Source organism: Rhopalosiphum maidis, chromosome 3 (assembly GCF_003676215.2).
Source record: "Rhopalosiphum maidis isolate BTI-1 chromosome 3, ASM367621v3, whole genome shotgun sequence".
Lineage (NCBI taxonomy): Eukaryota > Metazoa > Arthropoda > Insecta > Hemiptera > Aphididae > Rhopalosiphum > Rhopalosiphum maidis.
The window spans coordinates 46917720-46938052 of NC_040879.1; the positions used below are offsets into that span (position 1 = coordinate 46917720).

Sequence of the window (20333 nt, forward strand, 5' to 3'; positions counted from 1 at the left end):
TATTGTATTTTTTTTATTTATCAAAATGACCTAGAAATCTGTAGTGTCTGGTCTGGAAACTCAATACTTGTATTTAAATTTACTATATGTGTGAAATAAAATAAATACATTTTGAAAACAAAATTAATGTTAGATGGATAAATTAAGTTTTGAAAAGATTTGTGCAAGGTAAACTTGTTATACTAAAATACTTACAATTCAGGTCTTATAAATATTTTCTATTTACATATGGGTACATTTGAAGTAAAAAGTTCAATTAAATAGCACAATTCAAGTATTTTTCGTCATACCATATGCTATTTAAATTTTGTGTTAATAAATATTAAATTTGCTAATCAAATTAAAAAAAAATGGTATTACTATTATTATTATAATATTTTTATCTGGTTAGCAGTGAATAGATAAATGTTAAAAACATATGTATTATTTGATTACAATTTGCAAGTCTAAATAATTTATTATATTTTTCATTTATTATGATTCACTCATCTAATAAAATTTCCATTAAATGTTTTCAAAAACAATGACTTTTACATTTGTTATTCCAAACAAAGTAAAAATCAAATCCAAAATAAATCCATTGATCAATGATTTACTAAATAAATATTGTGTAGCTGTTGTTTAGTACTTTTGCCTCTTCCAAAATTAAGTACTGCATCCGCCACTGGTAGACGGTAGTTCAAATATTGTCAAAGCTCTACGACGCGAAATGGACCTCGAGAAATTTTTCGTTTGCATGTCGTAGACTACTGCAACCAAATAACTCATTATTATATTATATCGTCTACCACCGCAGAACGATCTATATTTTAACTTTTAAGAAGTATAAAAGGTACCGCCGAACAGGTTTACTGATTACATTACCGGAATTGTGAAATAAAAATGCTAGAAAAACATTTCCCACACAGCAAAGGTATTTTACTATTTTAACGAAAGCTTTTGAATATTATAGTGGCGTAGCTACGGGTAGGGGCCAGGGGGCCATCGGCTGTATCAACTTAATATAAAAATGATCTGTTATTGTTAATTGTTGATTATGTATTGTTTTTTAGTATTTTCGGTTTGCCCACCCCCAATTTAGAATCCTGCCTACGCCACTATTGAATATATAAAACACGAATAAAACATAATAATTTTCAGTTTAGGTATATTATTTGTGATTGATAATGCCATATTAAATATTGTATAGCATATAGGTATGCGAGTTCAACAATAATTATTATCAAAAATTAAGTTTGACCAACTATCAAAGAATCATGATAGGTACCTTGTACCTATATCAACAAGTCCAAGCTATATAATATATTATATGTTGAAAATAATATCGTTGAATACTATTTAATTTAATATTATTTCTTATAATATAATTTTAAAACTTAAGTCACAAGCCTGGGGCCAAATAATTTTAGGGGCCCATAACCATAATCAAAATATTAGTGACCCACAAATAAAAATATTTCAGATAAAAAAAAAATTATATTTATAAATTTATTTCTTACTAATTTAAATACAAAAATAAAATTGTTATTTGTATAAATAATTGTACATGTATCTTTTGATATACGAAATATACTACTATTATTATATCCAAATATTTCTGATTTAATAAAAAAAAATATACTATTCACCAGGGGCCCACTATTGTTTGATATTCATTGTGGGCCCGGGCCACCGGGAGGGGGGGCGCTTGAGCTAAGACACAGATTTTAATTTATCGCGAAGACTTCTATAGATACCGGACTTCACCATATTTATGATTTTAATTTCTTCGGCGATTTAACATGATATTTTTTTAATTTCTACGTTTTTATTGTAACTTTTTGACGGTTTAGTTGAATAAAATCAAAAATGCGGGCGAGTCTGTATACTCGAGTAGATCTAATGAAAAATTCAAATCAGGTAACAGAATTGTCATCTCTCTTTGCAATTTGCACTATAAAAAAACATCAATCGATTCATCGTCAGTAGAACGCGTCTAAACCGCCGTGTGCCGTGTCGAACGTGTGTGTCGGATGGAGACTGAAAAACGCGCAGGATGGTGGGGGGGACGTGTTGGTTAGTCGCAGTAGTGGCGGGTCTGTACTAGTTGTGCCGTATTTATTGTTCGTTTTTTATAGAAGCGAATCGATTTTTTTGGTCGGCAACCTGTCGCGGCGCAAAGCGGACGTAGTCATTGCGCGGTAATCCGAACGTTAGGAATTCAGGTAGGCCCGTCCCGTCGTAGTGTCGCCCCCGAGGCACCGACTGTCCAAGCGCCGGCGCCGCTGCCGTGGTAAGGGAACGAACAAACGAACAATCAATCTGCGAGCTGCGACGACAGATTTGACGAATGACAAGGAAAAAATAAATAAGCAAAACGACGTTGTCGGTAACGAACAATAGTCGATAAGCGGCGACGCCGACAAGTGGCAATCAGACATCAGCTGCTGCCGCGGTCGGAACGCGCGCGCGGTCTCCGTCGGAACGTTATCTGCTTGGTTCGCAGTATGAGTAGAAGAGAGGAAAAAAAATAACGACGACGGAACAAAACAAAAACAATGCACCGCCGTCCGCCGTCGCCGCTGCCTGTTACTCAAGGGCGCATTTGATAACAATGCGAAATCGTCTGCGTTTCTCTCGCACGGTTCCGTCGTCGGCGAATCACACGGTGCCAGTCGGAGAATTGTTTGCCGCTGTCCAGACACACGACAGTCGCCACCGACGGCCATCGCGAGGTGGAAACTGAAGTGTCCGAGAGGACCGTCGCACCGGAGACGGACACGCGCGCGCGTGTTACCGGTTGCCGCCGCAGCGACAGCGACAGAAACGACGGCAACAGCACCGACAGCAGCAACAGACTCACGGCGCCCGTGTGGTGGTCGCGAACTTCACCGCCGCCACACCCGTCCGACGGTGTGATATCCGGCCGCACGTCGTTCGTACAACTTGACCTGACCCACTCGCGGTGTTGTACGGCACACGCGTTCACTGCGCACGACGTCCGATCGCACGGAACCGTCTGTGGACCACGTCCATCGGTCCACAAGCCGACAGGGAAACGCACTGCCAAAACACAAGGAATATGCCTTCGGTATGGGATCCAAAGGTGTGTAGTACTTTCTCGCTAACCACTACTGCTTTGCTTACTAACGAGTCAAGCTTTTAATGCTAGTCGAAACGAATACATTGACACTGATTAATGGTTTGTGTTAGGTAATGTTGTGAAGTATAAACGCAATTGCTTTACCGAGCCAGTGATACGATATAGTCGAACACAATCACGTCATCTATTTAGTGATAGTCATAATATGACATATTATTATATTCAAAAACTGAGAAAGTTAAGTCGTTTTTTTCAACCAGTTAAGTTACTTTAACATGAAATCTGATTAAGTTACGAGTTAGTTATTTTACAGTTAAAAATGTAAATTTAAAAACCGATTTGCTTAACAAGTATTAAATTTTAATAGGTAATAAATAATAATAAGGTCCTAACAATATTTATATCCACAGTCGTGGTTTAAAAGGGCGCTTCACACGCATGTGTTGTGTTAGTCTCACAAACGTACATCATAGCAAAAACAGTTTTACGTGGGCAAATTAAGCAACCAAATTTTTACATTAGAAAGAGGAAATTTTGGACTGTTTAATATTCTTTTTATTTTTTCGATGTTAGAACTACAAAAAGTTATTTGAGTTTGAAACAAAAATAATAGATTTTAAAATAATAAGAACTTTTTTTGTATTAGTGATATCATAAAATTAAAAATGATATTGTACAGCCAATATTCTCCATTTTATAGTGTAAAAATTTGATTGTTTAACTTGGACTAGTGGTTCTTGCCTGGTTTTTACTATGTTGTATGTTTGTGAGACAGAGACAACATATGGGGGCGAAATGTGTCTTCTTAAACCATGCATTATAAGAAATATAATAGATTGATTATTTGTATTTAGGTATTTTCACAAAATATAAAATATAAATTATTTTATTAATTCATCTAGTCAGTACTCGTCAGTTTTACGGAACATTGAGATTTTTGCAGTAATAATAAAACTATAAAAATAACTAGTTATTTTTTTTGTTTAATATTTTAAATTAGATTACTTAACCATTGAATTCAACTCGTTAAGTTACTTTAAGAAAAAACTTTCCTACTAGTTCTTAGTTTTGTAATATTACTGATTATCGATTACCTAAAGTAGCTCTTAAATAATATTTATTTATTTATAGAAAGTATGTACTGGAGATTTACAAGTCCTACTCATTACAATGATATTTTATTTTTTTTGTCATTATATTATTATAAACCAAGAAATAGTATGTATGGTAAAATATATGTGTATTATAATTTAGCTAATTGTGTGTAATTTATAATTAACATATATTTTACACACATAGTTTATATATAAGGATTTAGTTTTATAATTGGATATCTTATTCTATAATTCAATTATTAACCTTTGTAATATACCTCCCCTTGCATGACTACATTCAGACATATGTGCAGAGATTATGACTGGTAACTAATGTGATCAACAATCTTTGTATTCTATTTATTATAGTTTCTTATTTTTTATAATTATTTAAAAATTACAAGTACGAAAAAAGTGTTCTCAACAACTGTCATAAAAAAGAGATTAAAACCAAAAATAATAAGTAAAAAATTATGATGAAAAATTTCAATGTTATTTAAGTTTTAATGGCTTTAGATTTGTATATTATTCATTTTATTCTATAATAATTGACTGCTGTAATTTCCTAGTAAGCAATTATAAAATAGTAATCAATTTATGAGTCAATAAACTTACTTTTTTTTACAGATTGTAAAGTTGAAAATATAATTAGTCTACAATATATTAAGAATTATTTTATTCATTTATAAAACCATGCTAGGTATAATTCTATTTTTTGTTCACAGACCACTGTCAATGGCCAAAAAATGAATCCAATGTCCAGATATCACCAGGTCGCCAATTGCGCTCACATGTTTTACAATTATGTCCAAATTGTAATCAACCAATTCAATGTAAGACTGGGCAGCAAAATGTTTGTGTGTGTTTGTCTTCAACCCCAACTACATCCAGTGATCCTTCTTTTGCTAACCAATCTAAAAAAAGAAACAGAAAATCTTTGCAATTACCATCCACGTGTAAACGTCAGCTGTTTGATTTATGTTACGAACACCCTGAAAGTACGGTGAGTATAACCGATACCCAAAAATCAACAGTGGTGGCTGAGAGTACTGAAAGTAACGAGAGTTCAAATATTTCTGTACAACAGTCACAACAACAACAGCAACTGGGAGCCAATCAGATGTTGAGAGGTCGACACATATGTCAAGTCTGTTTTAAGTCATTTACAAGTCCATGTAAATTGACACAACATTCTTATTCACATACTGGTGAAAAACCATTTGTGTGCAAACATTGTTCAAAAGCATTTTCATCAAAATTCAAACTAGTTCGTCATGTATTAATACATTCTGACCAACGTCAATATCATTGTACAATTTGTGATCGAACTTTTCACAGGAAAGACCATTTAAAAAACCATGCCAAAGTACATAATCCCATTAAACGGACTTTACAATGTGATCGCCCTGGTTGCTCAAAAGAGTACAGTTCAGTGCTTAGTTATCGTAAACACATAGCTGTACATTCTGTTGAAGAAGGATTCCTTGATTGTAAGATTTGTAGTAAAGTATTTGAATCTAAAGATGAGCTTATGTACCATTTGAAAATACATTCAGGATCACGGGTAATAAAGACTCCAGCTGATAAAAAATATCGATGCAACTTTTGCGACCGTAGTTTTTACACTGGTAAAGATGTTCGGCGACATATGGTTGTGCATACTGGTCTGCGAGATTTCCTATGTCAATTTTGCCCACAAAGATTTGGTCGCAAAGATCATCTTACTCGGCATATTAAAAAGAGTCATAATATAAATGCGAGTAAGAAATCCAAACCAAAAAAACCAACTGAACTGTATAAAAGTAAATCAGTTGAAGCTATTTATCTTGAAACATGTGGTCAGCCATATAAATTAGAAAGGAAAGTAGCAGAAACAGTAACTAGTGGAGATTTCATAAAACAAGAGAATTCATCTACAATGTCAGGAATAGAAATGTTCCATTCTTCTAATATAACTAGTTTTAATTATAGTGAAAATAGTAATGAGACAGTTATTCAAACTGTTGGATCATCCAGTGAAGTCAATTTACCAGTTTTAAGCTATGAACCTCAGCCGTCATATCCAGTTGATGAACTGAAAGTATTTGATACAACCTTGACCAACCAGCTAGCCGATAATTACGAAGAATCAACCAATCCTGAAATGCCTGGATTATCTCAATTAATTACTATGATACCATCTTCAACCCTAACTAATATTGAGCCTAATCTTTCAGTACTAACAAGTCACGAACCAACTATTTTGCCTACTCAACATGTAGTTGGGCATGAGCCAACACAACTTCAAGTTGGTGAATACCTAACGTCTTCATCAGAAATATTGTCTGCTCTTTTACGACAAACTTCTGAAACAGGTACTACACCATTGCCAGGGTTCAATCAAGTTTTTCATCAACAACAATAATAGTTCCATTAAAAAAACATTATGTATATGTATATATATACATATTTTAATATTTATCTAGTCAGTCATCCATAGTAGTTCATATACATTTACCTTTTCAGATTATATATTTATTTTAGGTATAAAAACCTTATTAAAGATTAATTATTTTTGACTTTATATAAAAAATTACTATTGCGCTTTACTGACTTACTACAGTAAAATAATATATTTTTTTACATTTATATTATATATTATTACACTATATATATATATATATAATATTCCTTCATGTCAGACATTTTTCTAGTTTAAAAAATACCACTTGTCATTTGTTATTACTGTTACACCCAATACCTAGTGCAAAGTCAAAAAATATATATTATATATATTCTAGTCTTCAAACAATGCATACTATGTTAGCGTTATGTTTCAATAGTTTCAGGGTGTTATATTTTTTCAAAGAATTGTTAAAATTATTTTATTACATTTCTATCTATCTATCTCTCTCTCTATATATATATATATATGAATATTTAAATGGTTTGTTAAATAATTTTATGTTTTATTTATCTTTAGTCTATGATGTTTATTATAAATTACAAATATAAGATTAAGATTGCCGTTGTCAATATTATACCAAACCATCTTCTGAAAAAGAATGACCCGGCCAATAAACCATTTTAGTTTTTTAAATATCGCTTTTATGGGCATGTTATTATTATTTATTTAAATTTTTTGGGTTATATAAAAAAGGAAATACTATGTTTTTATTTTCAAATCATAAATTTGATTTTATATTTTGTATGTATGTTATAATAGGGACCAAAACCAGTACTCATAAGTTCCTAGTGCTATACATCTAATTGTTGTAAATAACATATAAATAGTAGTGGTATAATTGTATGTTATTGCACAATGCTAAAATAAACTTGTTACAACAATAACTGTAAGTGTTTGTAAACATACAGAATATATAAAGGTGTACTTTTTTTATGTATTAATAGTGTACCTGCTATATATTAATTAAGAAAGAACCATAAGATTATAATTTTTAATTTAATTTGTGTATTCCGTTTGCTAATATTATTTAGTCACATATTTTCTTGCCTTGTAAAAAGATCTAAATCTTGTGATTGATGTAAGAGCTTCAAATATTTATTTTTTACTATTTTGTCTGATAATTTTATACCAAGTTTTTATAAATTTGATAAAAAAAATAACAATTTAATTTTATACTATGTATTATAAATCTGTTATGTTATTGAAACTTGTTCTACAGATTATTTGACATTTAAAAACTAATTTGGTATTGCTATGAAAGAAATGACCTGTAATTTTGAGCTGTGTCAAATTTTTTAATTAATTCCATGTGTTCATTAACGCTTATAAAACAATATATAAATCATTATTTATAATATTAATGTTTACCTAACCTTTATGTTGTTCATAAGAGTACAACCGTTACCGTTGTTACCAAAACTATTTTTATGTGTCTACAAATATAATTTTTATGTGTGTTTAATAATAGTAATTGATTAAGAATATAATTCTCTAATATTTTTCTATGTTTTATTTGTTATTAGTTATTACTTACAAGTTGTGGTAAATCATAGTTTATACATTTTTAAGGCAGTGTTTTTTTTAGATATGTTTTATACTGATAGATGTGTCTTTTTGTTTCCAATCATGATTCATGAGTTGTGTCTGTGTAACAATAATTAATTATATTAAAGGTTGCTTATTAAAACACATTTATTGTTAATTGTTTCAGTATTTCTGTTCACAAAATATTTTGATTTTTCATTTAAACATTTGTATTCAAGTCTTATTTTTATCAATAGGTACTTACATTGTAATTTTATATATTGCAACATTTTTACCAAAATTGCCTGAAATTATTATCTAATAATGTTGAACTTTTATATTGTTGAATTAGAAGTAACAGTTATTCATTTTTTAAATACATAAAAGACGTGTACTTTATTTTATATTTTAATTTGTGTGTAAGGTTTATTTTATTAATAAAATATTATAATTTGTTTTTTTTTTATAAATTTAAGGAAGCAATGCTGTGATATTATTGTTACAATAGTTAAGTACAAATATTATAATTTGTTATGTTTTATGGTTAACAGCTTTGGTTAGAGTTTGATGGTTCATTTATTATTATTTTATCATTATTTTATCAATATGTATTTTGATTTTATTTATATCACATATATACTTCTATTTTTTGTAAATATAAACAGAAATTGGTTATACATTTTATTATTTACTGGGAACTCATGCAATTCAATAAATACTTTCATGTCCATTTTAGAAAATTTAGTTTAATAATTCCATTGACGTTGTTGCCTTTACTTCATTTTAAATTTTATTATAAATATATTTAAATACATATTTATGTTCCATTAATAATCTTTAATTTATTTTAAATTGTTAATTTATATTTTTTATGAATCTAGTTACTAACTATTACTTTTCTTAATGTTAATAAAAAGTGTGAAATATAGCAATGGCACAATCCAATGAAAAAACTAAAAATGTGGCAGCCCCTTAATTTTACAATTGAGAAATAAATTAAAAAGATGTTAATTTTAAAACTGATATTTAGGGAAAAATAGTTTGTTAAAAGCTTCACTTTATATAATATATGGTAATATAATAAATATAACGATTAGGTAAAATTAATTCAACTTATGCCTACTTATGATTGTTCATTATTGCTTTTATTATTTAACTAAAATAATTAAATTACTATAATAGCAATAAAATATACTCGGGCTGACACACCATCTTTGCTTAAAATTGTATTTTATAATAATGAATTATCATTAAATTCAAATTTAACACATACATAACAGGCTATAGCTAGTGACTTACTTATCACCACTGACATAATTGGAGTGTTTTAAATGTTGCACTTGAAACACCAAACAATTTTCATTTATAAGGCCTGTATCCTCCCCCACATGAATCATTGAATATTGTTTGTAACACGTACAACTTTAATTTTAAACATCTGAATACCGAAATTGAAGTTTATAATTGAATGATGATTTTCAAAATGGATTTCCAATTTTAACATAAATTATACGAGTATTTTTTACTATACCCACTACAACTGCTAGCTGTGAAAGATCATAATCATGTTTAAAAAGACTTAAAACTTATCTAAGGACCACAGTATGTTAAAAACGGTTAAGTAATTTTGCTATATTACAAATTGAAAAAAAAAAATCAATACGGAAGAAGTCATTGATGAATTCAACAATAACATTCTTCTGTGAATAGCCGATAATTGAGTTTAAAATAAATATTGACAATATTGTAAATTATTGTATAAATAAATAATAAAAAATAATAAAAATAATCAAACACTTGAATATACTTATTTATTTACAGTTTTAATGCTTCTCTTTTTTATTTGTGTGAAAAACGTGGCTTATGATCAGGGGAGGCATGTTTAAATATCCACGATCACATAAAAAAAATTGGAACACCGAAAATGTTAACCATATTACGCCACTGCTTATCACCTGTATAACAGAGTTGTTACTTACTTTCCAACTTTTTTTTTTTAATTTATTCTCAGTAGGTAATTCAGAATTTTTACGAAATTGTTAAGTTAATGATAATTCTTTTTTTAAGCTACAAAAGTACAAAATGTTTATAAACATATAAGGATAGGCCTTAAAAAAGCCAAAAATAATTTCAGCCTTGTCTTGGACAATTGGACAACACTACTAGAGTACTGATCTGAAAATATTTCAGCTAAAAAAATTTCGTTAATTTCAACCGAATCATATTCTAAATAAAATCATAACTTTTTTATCAAATTATGTCAATTACCGTAACTCCAGCGGTCGTCAAATTTGAACTAAGTTTAGTAGATAAGTTATCTAATTTAAATAGTTTGAAAAATTGTTAACTAAATTTTTCTTTAAAAATGATTGATGCGTTGGTTCGTTGGTAGATAAAGGTATAATTTTCAGAATTTTTATTTTCATTCCCTAACTAGTAAACGTTTAAAACTAGATTTATTTGGATGAATTGAATGTTTAAAATTTGCATTTAAGCAAGTATCTAGTTATAATGTTATTTATTTTTGAATTACAACGTAATATTATAGACAGATTGTAGGTACACTTCAAAAAATCATTGTTTGTGTTGAAGACGGATTGTAATTACCTATATGAAAATATGACGCTGGTATACAGTTTATAGGTACTACGGTTATCTACATAAACACGGTATAGATAATCGTGGTAGGTAAATACATAATATTGGTTATTATTTTCTGTTAAATAAAGAAAATAAGCTTTATAATAATGTATGTATACGAATGAACGGTCGTCGAAATAAAACTTAGCCGAAATAACAATTCTTTTACGAAACCGAAACAACAAAAATTAGAAGTAATTTTTTTTGGCATTTACATTGTCAGTTTGTCACCGTTTTTAATTCTTGATTGTTATCCTCTTGCGTTTGCGTAGGTACGATGTAGGTAAGTACCTACCTAATATATTTATGAATGTTAAGTCAAATGATCGATATAGTTTGATCAGAATTACAGTTCTACTGCGTAAATTTGATGACATATTTACATTATATAGTTGCAAATCGCTTTATTAACATAATAATTTAGTAAATGTTATGTGTAATGACTAATGTCTAATGTGTATTGATTTTATATTTAATTCTATATTATGATATAATTATTAATTATATACTATTATTTTATACATTTTATCATATACTTATAAGATTCATTTAATTTGTATCAATTTCATTTTTCGTTTATAAGGTAATATCATTAATTATCGTAACTTTGTCGACTACCTATCCGTTAATATGCCTCACTGGCACAAATTAAGAAAGGACTGATCTAGTTGGATATTCTGCAAGAAACCAATAAGGTAACTATTTCACTTATCGGTTATCTATATACATTTAGTTCAGTCATACCATAATGCGCATAAGGGTCTCTATACCTAATATCATAAAACAATATTATGGTATGTCTTAAATTGTATAAATATTACTGCAAATAAATTTTCGATATTGTGACGTATAAAATATCTCCGATCGTTATTTAATCACTTTCTTATTAATATATACTAACCTAACCTACGTTTTCGTTTTATTTTAATGTACAAGGCAATAATGTACCAGCAATTTGTTTGTCGTTTCAAATTTACCGCGACTAAAATCGTGCGACAAACTCGATACACGTCGCTAATGCTGTCTAGCGGACCATATCTCATATCATGGTTCGGCGCTCTTTTTCGTTCGGTCCGTCGGTCGCCTGTTGCCGTTGCGGCGCTTCCGTGTTTCGAAGAATATTCGATAGATAACGTTCGCAGGCACGGTCGTTTACCAACCCACTTTCGGGCGCGGTCGTCGAGCTTTACGGACGCACCACGACCACCGGTTTTTGCAATAGCTTTAACTGCAATGGTAAAAGCTTGCATAGGTCGTGGTCCGGACGCGGACTGGTCCGTTAGACCTGAGCATGTACATCGGAAAACCACAAAAGATGAACACCCGACTACTGCATGGTGTCGTAACCCGATTGATCGGATATAAGGAACCCAAAACGACCGTAACGATAACTCCGGCTCCCTTTCAAATCGAAAAAATCTTTCGCCTTTTACTAAAGATTTCCGTGGGAAGGAGCACTTATAGGAGTCTAGATAATAATTTTTATATTGCCTGATCATTCAATCGGGCATCTGTTGCATTGAATTTATATCTTAAATATTTATTATACTAGTATAATTACTATCATATTTTTGTGGGTGACATTTTGCCCCAGACCATTGCATTACACGTTGAAACAAATATTTTCCGGGTCCACCCGATTTCTTGTTATGATTGTTTACGTATGTATTTGAAAAAAGGTGAACATGTTCTCGGTAACTTAAGTCTTAATTTTGTGAGTTAGTGATTAGGTGACTGACCTTTAAGAAGACGTTTACCCGCATGTGTTGTTTCTGTCTTACTAATGTAGATCATGGCAAATTTTCGTTCAACAGAACACATTCTGTGATGTTAGTTTTAATACTAGAGTAAATGTACTTAATATCAAATTTAAAGGTAAGAATATTATCTAGAAAATAATATGCTTTTATTGATATTATCATTTTAAAGTGAATTATGATTATTTTAAAGTTGTAATATTTTACATAGCTATAACATGTGGGTATAACCGCGTATAACGTCCTCTTAAAAGTACAAACTAGATCGATTCAATTTTCCATCATAAACCACGTTCAAGATCGGAATATTTTTTTCAACTATTTCTGTTTAATTGTGTACACATACCAAATGTAAAATCAATACCTACGTTCAGCGGAACGTTCAGAATCTATAAATAGTAGTGGTATATGGAATCAATCGGTTGACATAATCAAAGTAACGAACACTCAGTGACCACTCACTGTAATACAAAATAATATCTAAATTTGTCTATTAGGTACAAAAAAAAATTATTTACATTCTAAAAAAATATATTAATTTTATTTTTATCTACTTAATACTTAATAGGTACTCATGTTATAAAATATTCTAATATGATAAAATATAAAATTTTTGTTTGTGAATTGAATCACTTTATAATTTAATTATCGTTTATACAAATTAAAAATTTGAAATTGATAATTAAAATAGAAATAGAAAATATTATAGGTACCTACTGGCTATGGGTTGTTTTTATTTGTCAAACATTTATTTTTCCAACCATTTTAGAAAAAATATACTTAATCATAGTTATTTTAACACAACACTTTTTTTTGGAGAAGTGCAAAATCATGTTATACGTCACTTCATGCACCTATCTCAGTTACGTGTTTTTAGTTTTTCACCCGAGAGTAAAATAATATATAATTTATTATATTCTGCTTGAAATATATTACCTACTTATAGATAATAATAAAACTACTGCATCGCGTATCATTTGACTAGATCCGTACTATTTATTTTCTTCGTCAAGGTATACCTATTGTAGTTGGTCGTATATCGTTTGCGTATCACTATATTGTTTATTTCTACCTTTTTTAAACCTTTTTTTTTCAATTTTTGGGTTAAGCATCGTTTGCACTTTGCTTGTATCCTATATCAAATTATCATACATTATTTGCGAATCAGAATGTTTAACAATGGGACTGAAGAACAAAGGAGTACTTACTCAAAAGCGCAAGTTGTTTGAAATAATGATACGCATTACAATAAACTGAATAAACTAAATAAAATAAATATTGATTTATTATATGATAAATATAGGGATATATAATATTATCCCTATTCCCTATACATTTCTAATAAGTTTAACAATTATTTTAAAATGTACACAATATATATTGTACATGCATATTATAATTATATGTATGATGTATTATTTTAAATTCGATAGATTCCTATATGTACATGTGTATTATAATAATGACATATTATTTTACATATTTTATATATAATAATGACCACAATTTAATTTAATTATGCAAATTTTTTAAAAATTTTATTTTATATGTTTAATTATGTATTATATTTATTGGAAGTGCAATATGATAATTATTGAATTTTCAACCAGAATTCGGTACTAATTACTTGTTTTTCACCCTTTTATTATTAATAGCGAAACCACATCAACTTTTGATTTATATTTAAAATGTACTAAATTAATAAGACTATTTTTTTTAAGAATTTTAACGTTCAAATTATTATTTTTCGTTCATTTTTTAGTGAGATATAGATTTTCAAAGTTGAGCGGTTTTCGGATTTTATAATACTTGTTTCTTATCATATGTAATAAGCTCGTTATTGACTATTGACACAGTAATGAACTTTGTATCTGTAGTTAACAACGTTTCACAGCCTTAATAACCTAACTACTGACAAACACCTAAAAACCTCAAACCACCCAACTTTAAGCAGTTATAACTAACGGTTAAATGAAAAATAATAATTTTAACGTTAAAATTCATTAAAAAAAATAGCTCTAGCTACTATTTATGACATTTTAAATTTAGGTTGCCATTTTAAAATCAAAATTTGATAATGATTTCACCATCACCATTAAATATAAAGGTGAAAAAAATAAATGTTATATACACATAGTTTTATAAAAGCATTAAAATAAAAATTATGAAAAAAAATTAAAAATAGTCAACATTTTTTGAAATAATTAGTGTTTAATGATAAAAGAATCACTCTGTAAAAGTCTCTGCCGACTACGTCACTTCTAACATTCTACCTAAATGTTTAAATTAGATCAGCAATTCGAAAAAACCAATTAACTAAAAATGTTGTTTTTTAAAATAAAAATAATCTTACAATTATTAAGGACATAGAATTGAAATGAAAAATGCAAATAATAATATTTAAGCATATAATAAAATTATATATATATAAGTATAAAATATTTGATCTACCTTAAAAAATTGATATGCAATTATATTAATACATAATTAAATATTTTTTATAATCGCGAATAAACTTAGATAGGTACTCAAGAAAGGTATCTATAAATATTTTTTATGATTTGAATTTACATTGCGTCACTAAAAATGCGCACGTATCAATATATTTAGCGAAATTCATTATAAGACAATAAGTACTGTATTGCAGTTTTGCTTGTGTTGGTTTTTTTTCAATACTTAATTGAATTTATATCGTGATAAACAATTATTTAAGTACCTATCTATAGATATTAAAAAAATCTTTCCTTTTAATTTTTGAATAATACTTATTTAAACATTTACACAATAAAAGGCATAGTGTAACACGAGTTTCACCAGTAACACCATTGTTACAAACCATAAACACACATAATTATAGATGGGTAGTTGTATATATGATCAAGAAATTCATTACATTATACACAAAATTAATTATTTTTTAGATACTTTTATTTTTGAATTCTGAGCGGAGCGTTAAATATTGATTTTACAATTATGTGTTTTTTTTATATACCAGATTATTCATTCTATATGAAATGTAATTTTATTACATCATTTATTTCGTTAAAAAACAATATTTTTAAAATATCATATATTTTTTTTATTTAGTATTTTTTAAACTTCATACTTTTTTCAACACAATAAAAACATATTGAATTAATTTGATGATATTATTTAAACTATTTTCAATGTATAAGATACGTCGATACCTAATCAAGTTAAGTAAAATTTAACATAGTACCTAGTATACCTAATCAATGACGATGAAGTACCTACACTAAAAACCTACCTATACTATATAGTTAAGCCATTTTCTTGATTTTTGTTTTTTATACGTAATAAGTAATAATAAATTATTATAAATAATAATATATAAATTAGTAAAATTCGAATAAATCATTAGATCAGATTATACACATAGTGTTATAATGTATACCAAACTGTTATATATCAATAAGGCAATATTGTTAAACGAATGAACTGAAAAATATTAAAAAGTACCTATATAAGGTACATGGTTCTTACCTAATTGGTGTAGATTACAATAAAATGAAAATTCAAGAATATTTAATATCGAGGTATGATATTATGATATAAGTACAAATATCTATGTATATTCATAATACATATTAACTTATTAAAGAAATTTTGAAATTTTTCAAATACAAATATTAATCAATTAATAACTTAAAAATAATATTAAATAATCAATATACATAATTATCATAATTGAATATCGTTTTGTTTATAAATTAAAATATTTTGTAACATATCACATGTGTATTTATTTTATAATTGCACTTTTAGAAATAATACACCACAATAGTTGATATTTGATTTAATAATTATGACTTATATAATTGTTTTGTCTACATTTTTTTAAAAGTTTATAATTTATACAGAGTAAAATATTGATTTATTTGGTAGGTAGGTATGAATATTTTTTAATTTAATTTACTGTTTACTGAAAATTTAGGTATTAAATAATAGGTACTACTAAATCCTAAAATTTAGTTTACAGTAAAAATAATTATATCTAACATTAAAAAATTGAATACGAGATTTCACATAAGTTGTATATATAGCTGCATAAAAAAATATTTAAAACACATATGCTCAAAATATTTTTATAATCAATTATGTTCATATTAGTCGGTATGACACAAAACAAGAAAATTTAAAAATGTATTTTCAATGGAAAATGTATTACATGTTAAGTAGAGTTGTAGACCAACATTTTGCGGAGTATCCTCGTACATCTCATTATCCCGTTCACCTAAACTTCAAATACTTATATACTCATAAAATACTCGTTCAATTTCAATTATTATTTTTTTATACATTGAAATATTTCAAAACACGGCCGTATCCAGGGGGGCATTTAGAGTTTAACCCCTCTTCCCTTCTCCTGTAATTTTTCTGGCTAAGGTCTTACTCCAAAACATATTCTGCTTATGAAATAAAAAACGTATATTGTCATAATAAAAAAAAAAAAAATTATAATAAAATAAAATAAATATTATAACAGTTTATAACTATAAAAATGTTGTTTTATTTTGACTAGAATTTATGTAAAAATAATATTTTCATATATGTTAATACATTTTTAAATAATAATGAATGGTGTTTGATGAAGAATTGCCATGTATAATATAATTTATATTTAAAACAAATGTTATGGTTGTTATGGTAAATATTTGACGATAGTATTTTTTAAAACTTTTTGTATAGTAGAGTGAAATAATTTGTAGCTAAATTAGGCAAAGCTAATACATATTGACTGTGGATGTCAGTGTTTATTCGACGAAATACGAAGTTATAAATTATAATTATAGGTGGGTACGTGTACCTAATTTTATTTATTAATCTTCATGTATAGGTAATTATTGCAGTTAACCAGTTGTGTCCCGACAAAATTTCTCGTTCACGAGTTGTGTCCTAGTGATAAAAGAAGGATACACGTACTGAGTCCCAAATTGTTTTATAAAGTTTTACACAAGTTGTGTGCTGATAAATCCAAATCGATATTTTTCACAAGAATAAAATATGTTGTTTCGTTAATTAAAATAAAAAAAGTTTTTATAAATTTAAATCGAAAAATTTGTCCATTTTAATGTTGTATACCTAAAAGCCCACATATACATACGTATTTTATAAGATGTTTACTGAATACAATTTTTCGATTATGTTCATTATTATTATGCGAGGAGATAAGGTATACGTGAAGCTACGATGAATATATGACTTTTTTGTACGAAGTTTTTCATTTTTCGTGTAAAATATTATAATATATAATAAACTTTTAATTTATTAATAGACAAATTCAAATTTGAATTTATAAAAATTGTTGGACACAACAAGTGTAACTCCAAAAAAAACTGCTAGACATAATTCATTATTTGAGACACAACTCGTTTGCAGCCGTTACTATTTACCAGCAAGCCGCTAAGTATTAAATTATTTAAATACTAGCTAGGAATTTTTTTTATTTATAAAACGTATACTTATTCTTATTATTTCAATTTAATTTTCAGTGCATTATATTTAAGTGGTTTAATTTCATGAATTGCGCGTGATATCATTATATATGTCTGGAAATCATGCCGTCGCCTTGGATACGCGAGAGTATACCGAGTAAAGATTAAAGCTGTTACATAATGAAAGAAATGGTTTGTGAAAAATTGTTAAGTAAATGAAAAATAAACCCAAGTCAATCTACGCTAAAACATTCATTGAATAATGTATAAGTTGGGTAAAATAAATGTTTATATTTTATTCATTCAACAAAAGGAGTATAATATATTATGTGCAATATTCAGTTGATGTTTATAAATATAGAATATATAGAATTCCATTAGCCCTAACGTTGTAGGTATATAACAAGTGAATACTCAATGCAGACTCAACTATCAGTTTTTAAATCGAAACACACTGATATAATATATTAAACGTTTTATATATTTTTATTCGGCAGTCTGGTATGTATAAATGTGTAGTCAAAATATATTATACAACCATAATATGTTTACCTAAATATAAAATACATATCATTAAAATAATTTAGTTGCATTTATGAAAATAATGCAGAAGAAAAAATGTAGTTTTTATTCATTGCAATTTTCTTTATCGTAAAGTAAGATTTACAAATATAATTTCCGATTAATTTATTATATTTTATTATAGAATTAATAAAATGTTATTTTACTCTTGTTATTTTAGGCTTAAGTCATAGAATGACCATTAAATAGGTATTACACGAATTTTAAAATCCCAGTCAGACTTTGCGTTACCTAAGAGCTTGTCGTTATTAATTATTAACTATATTGGCATTTGAATCATTTGATACTAAACTTTTAAATTGATTTTGTCGTCAATTAATTAAAGGAAAATACGTGAAATTAAATTTTAACGGTTTGCAGTTTTTATAATTAAACTTTATGAATTATTAATTAGATATAATAGTCAATATCAATTATAGTAACCAACTATTTGTTTTTCGAGGCCAATAATTGATACATATTATGAAATATATAGGTAGGTATTTAACAAACGTGACGGTTTTAAATGTACTCAGATTATTATACCTAGAGGCACATTTAAACGTACTTGGTATATGTAAGTGGTCTAATTGAAATTAATATACCTACCAATCGATTAACAATGTCCTCTAGTAAAAATTGTTGTTAAAAAAAACTTTGTTATTAAATTTCAGGAGCAGATCTTAACAGGTACAATATACACATATATTACCTATATCACGTTTACACATATTATGTAATATTCTAGTTTTTCTAGATTATAATCAATATATTTGATGAATTTGGCATGATATCATATATTATTGATAATGCAAGTACGGTTTATAATAGATAAAATTAAACATTTTCATTATATATATATGTTAGATTTTTGAAGCTACGATTAAAACTTTTGATTTATCGTTTTGAATATGTATAATGAACTAATATTGTCTCGTTAACGTTTTTTTGCTAAAATATTCAATTGGGCTATTATGTGCCTACTTATAGTCAAGCCAGTCAAGGTTATTTTTCATAAATAATACGATATCCGAGTTTTGGTAGGCAACATGTTTTACTGTGTATTGTGTAAAATGGTTGATTTTATACATAGGTAGACAATGGGACATCATTATTTTATTATCTAATCAACATTCTAATATTACTTTCTTCATTTTCATTTTGTGATTACTGATTACATATTTATCATGATCTATGCCTGAGGTTACATGTCATGTCTCCTATTCTATAACAGGTTTTGATTCATATTGAAACAAATGTAAACTTTTCATGCCTATTACTGTTAATATTGTTTTTTTAATGTTTTATTTGTCGTTGAATGTACGTATAGTGAAATTAATTGTAATAAAGTGTAATATATTTGAAATGTGAATAAGTTTTCTCTTTTTATACTCTATTCTTTGAAGAATTATTTAACTACAAATATATATTTTTAATATTTTAAATACTTTTAATAATAAACATACTCTACTAATAAAATTAATATTTTTAAGGATTTATGATAATTTTACTTATTACTTTTAACAAAAAATATAATCATTAAATTGATTGAACTTGAAGTTTAACTCAGTGGAAATTTAAAATATTTGTGGTTATTTGAGTTCTATTAAAAAAACAAAATTGATTTTATAAATAATTGGATTTGTGTAAAATTTCCGTTTTTCTTGATTATTTTTAATATTTTAAGTACAAACTATATCAAATTTTCCATCCAACGCCTACCTCAAAATTGAAAATAGAAGTATTTTTTCGAATACTTATCGTACATATAAC

At 27.6% G+C, this 20333-nt stretch overlaps 1 protein-coding gene, 1 long non-coding RNA gene and 1 other non-coding gene across 3 annotated transcripts; all 3 read left to right on the forward strand.

Moving 5' to 3' along the window:
- Positions 1 to 2929: 2929 nt before the first annotated feature.
- LOC113558761 (zinc finger and BTB domain-containing protein 24-like) lies at positions 2930 to 6733 on the forward strand. The gene is made up of 2 exons (XM_026964288.2): positions 2930 to 3085; positions 4902 to 6733. Exons 1-2 carry the CDS (start codon positions 3073 to 3075, stop codon positions 6578 to 6580), a joined length of 1692 nt encoding a protein of 563 aa, XP_026820089.1. The 5' UTR covers positions 2930 to 3072; the 3' UTR covers positions 6581 to 6733.
- A 5441-nt stretch (positions 6734 to 12174) lies between these two features.
- Positions 12175 to 12297, forward strand: LOC113559513. The gene has a single exon (XR_003406012.1). It is a non-coding gene; the product is annotated as a U5 spliceosomal RNA (small nuclear RNA).
- A 5192-nt stretch (positions 12298 to 17489) lies between these two features.
- Positions 17490 to 18417, forward strand: LOC113559026. Its single transcript, XR_003405803.1, has 3 exons — positions 17490 to 17773; positions 17840 to 17971; positions 18057 to 18417. It is a non-coding gene; the product is annotated as an uncharacterized LOC113559026 (long non-coding RNA).
- The last annotated feature ends 1916 nt before the right edge of the window (positions 18418 to 20333 follow it).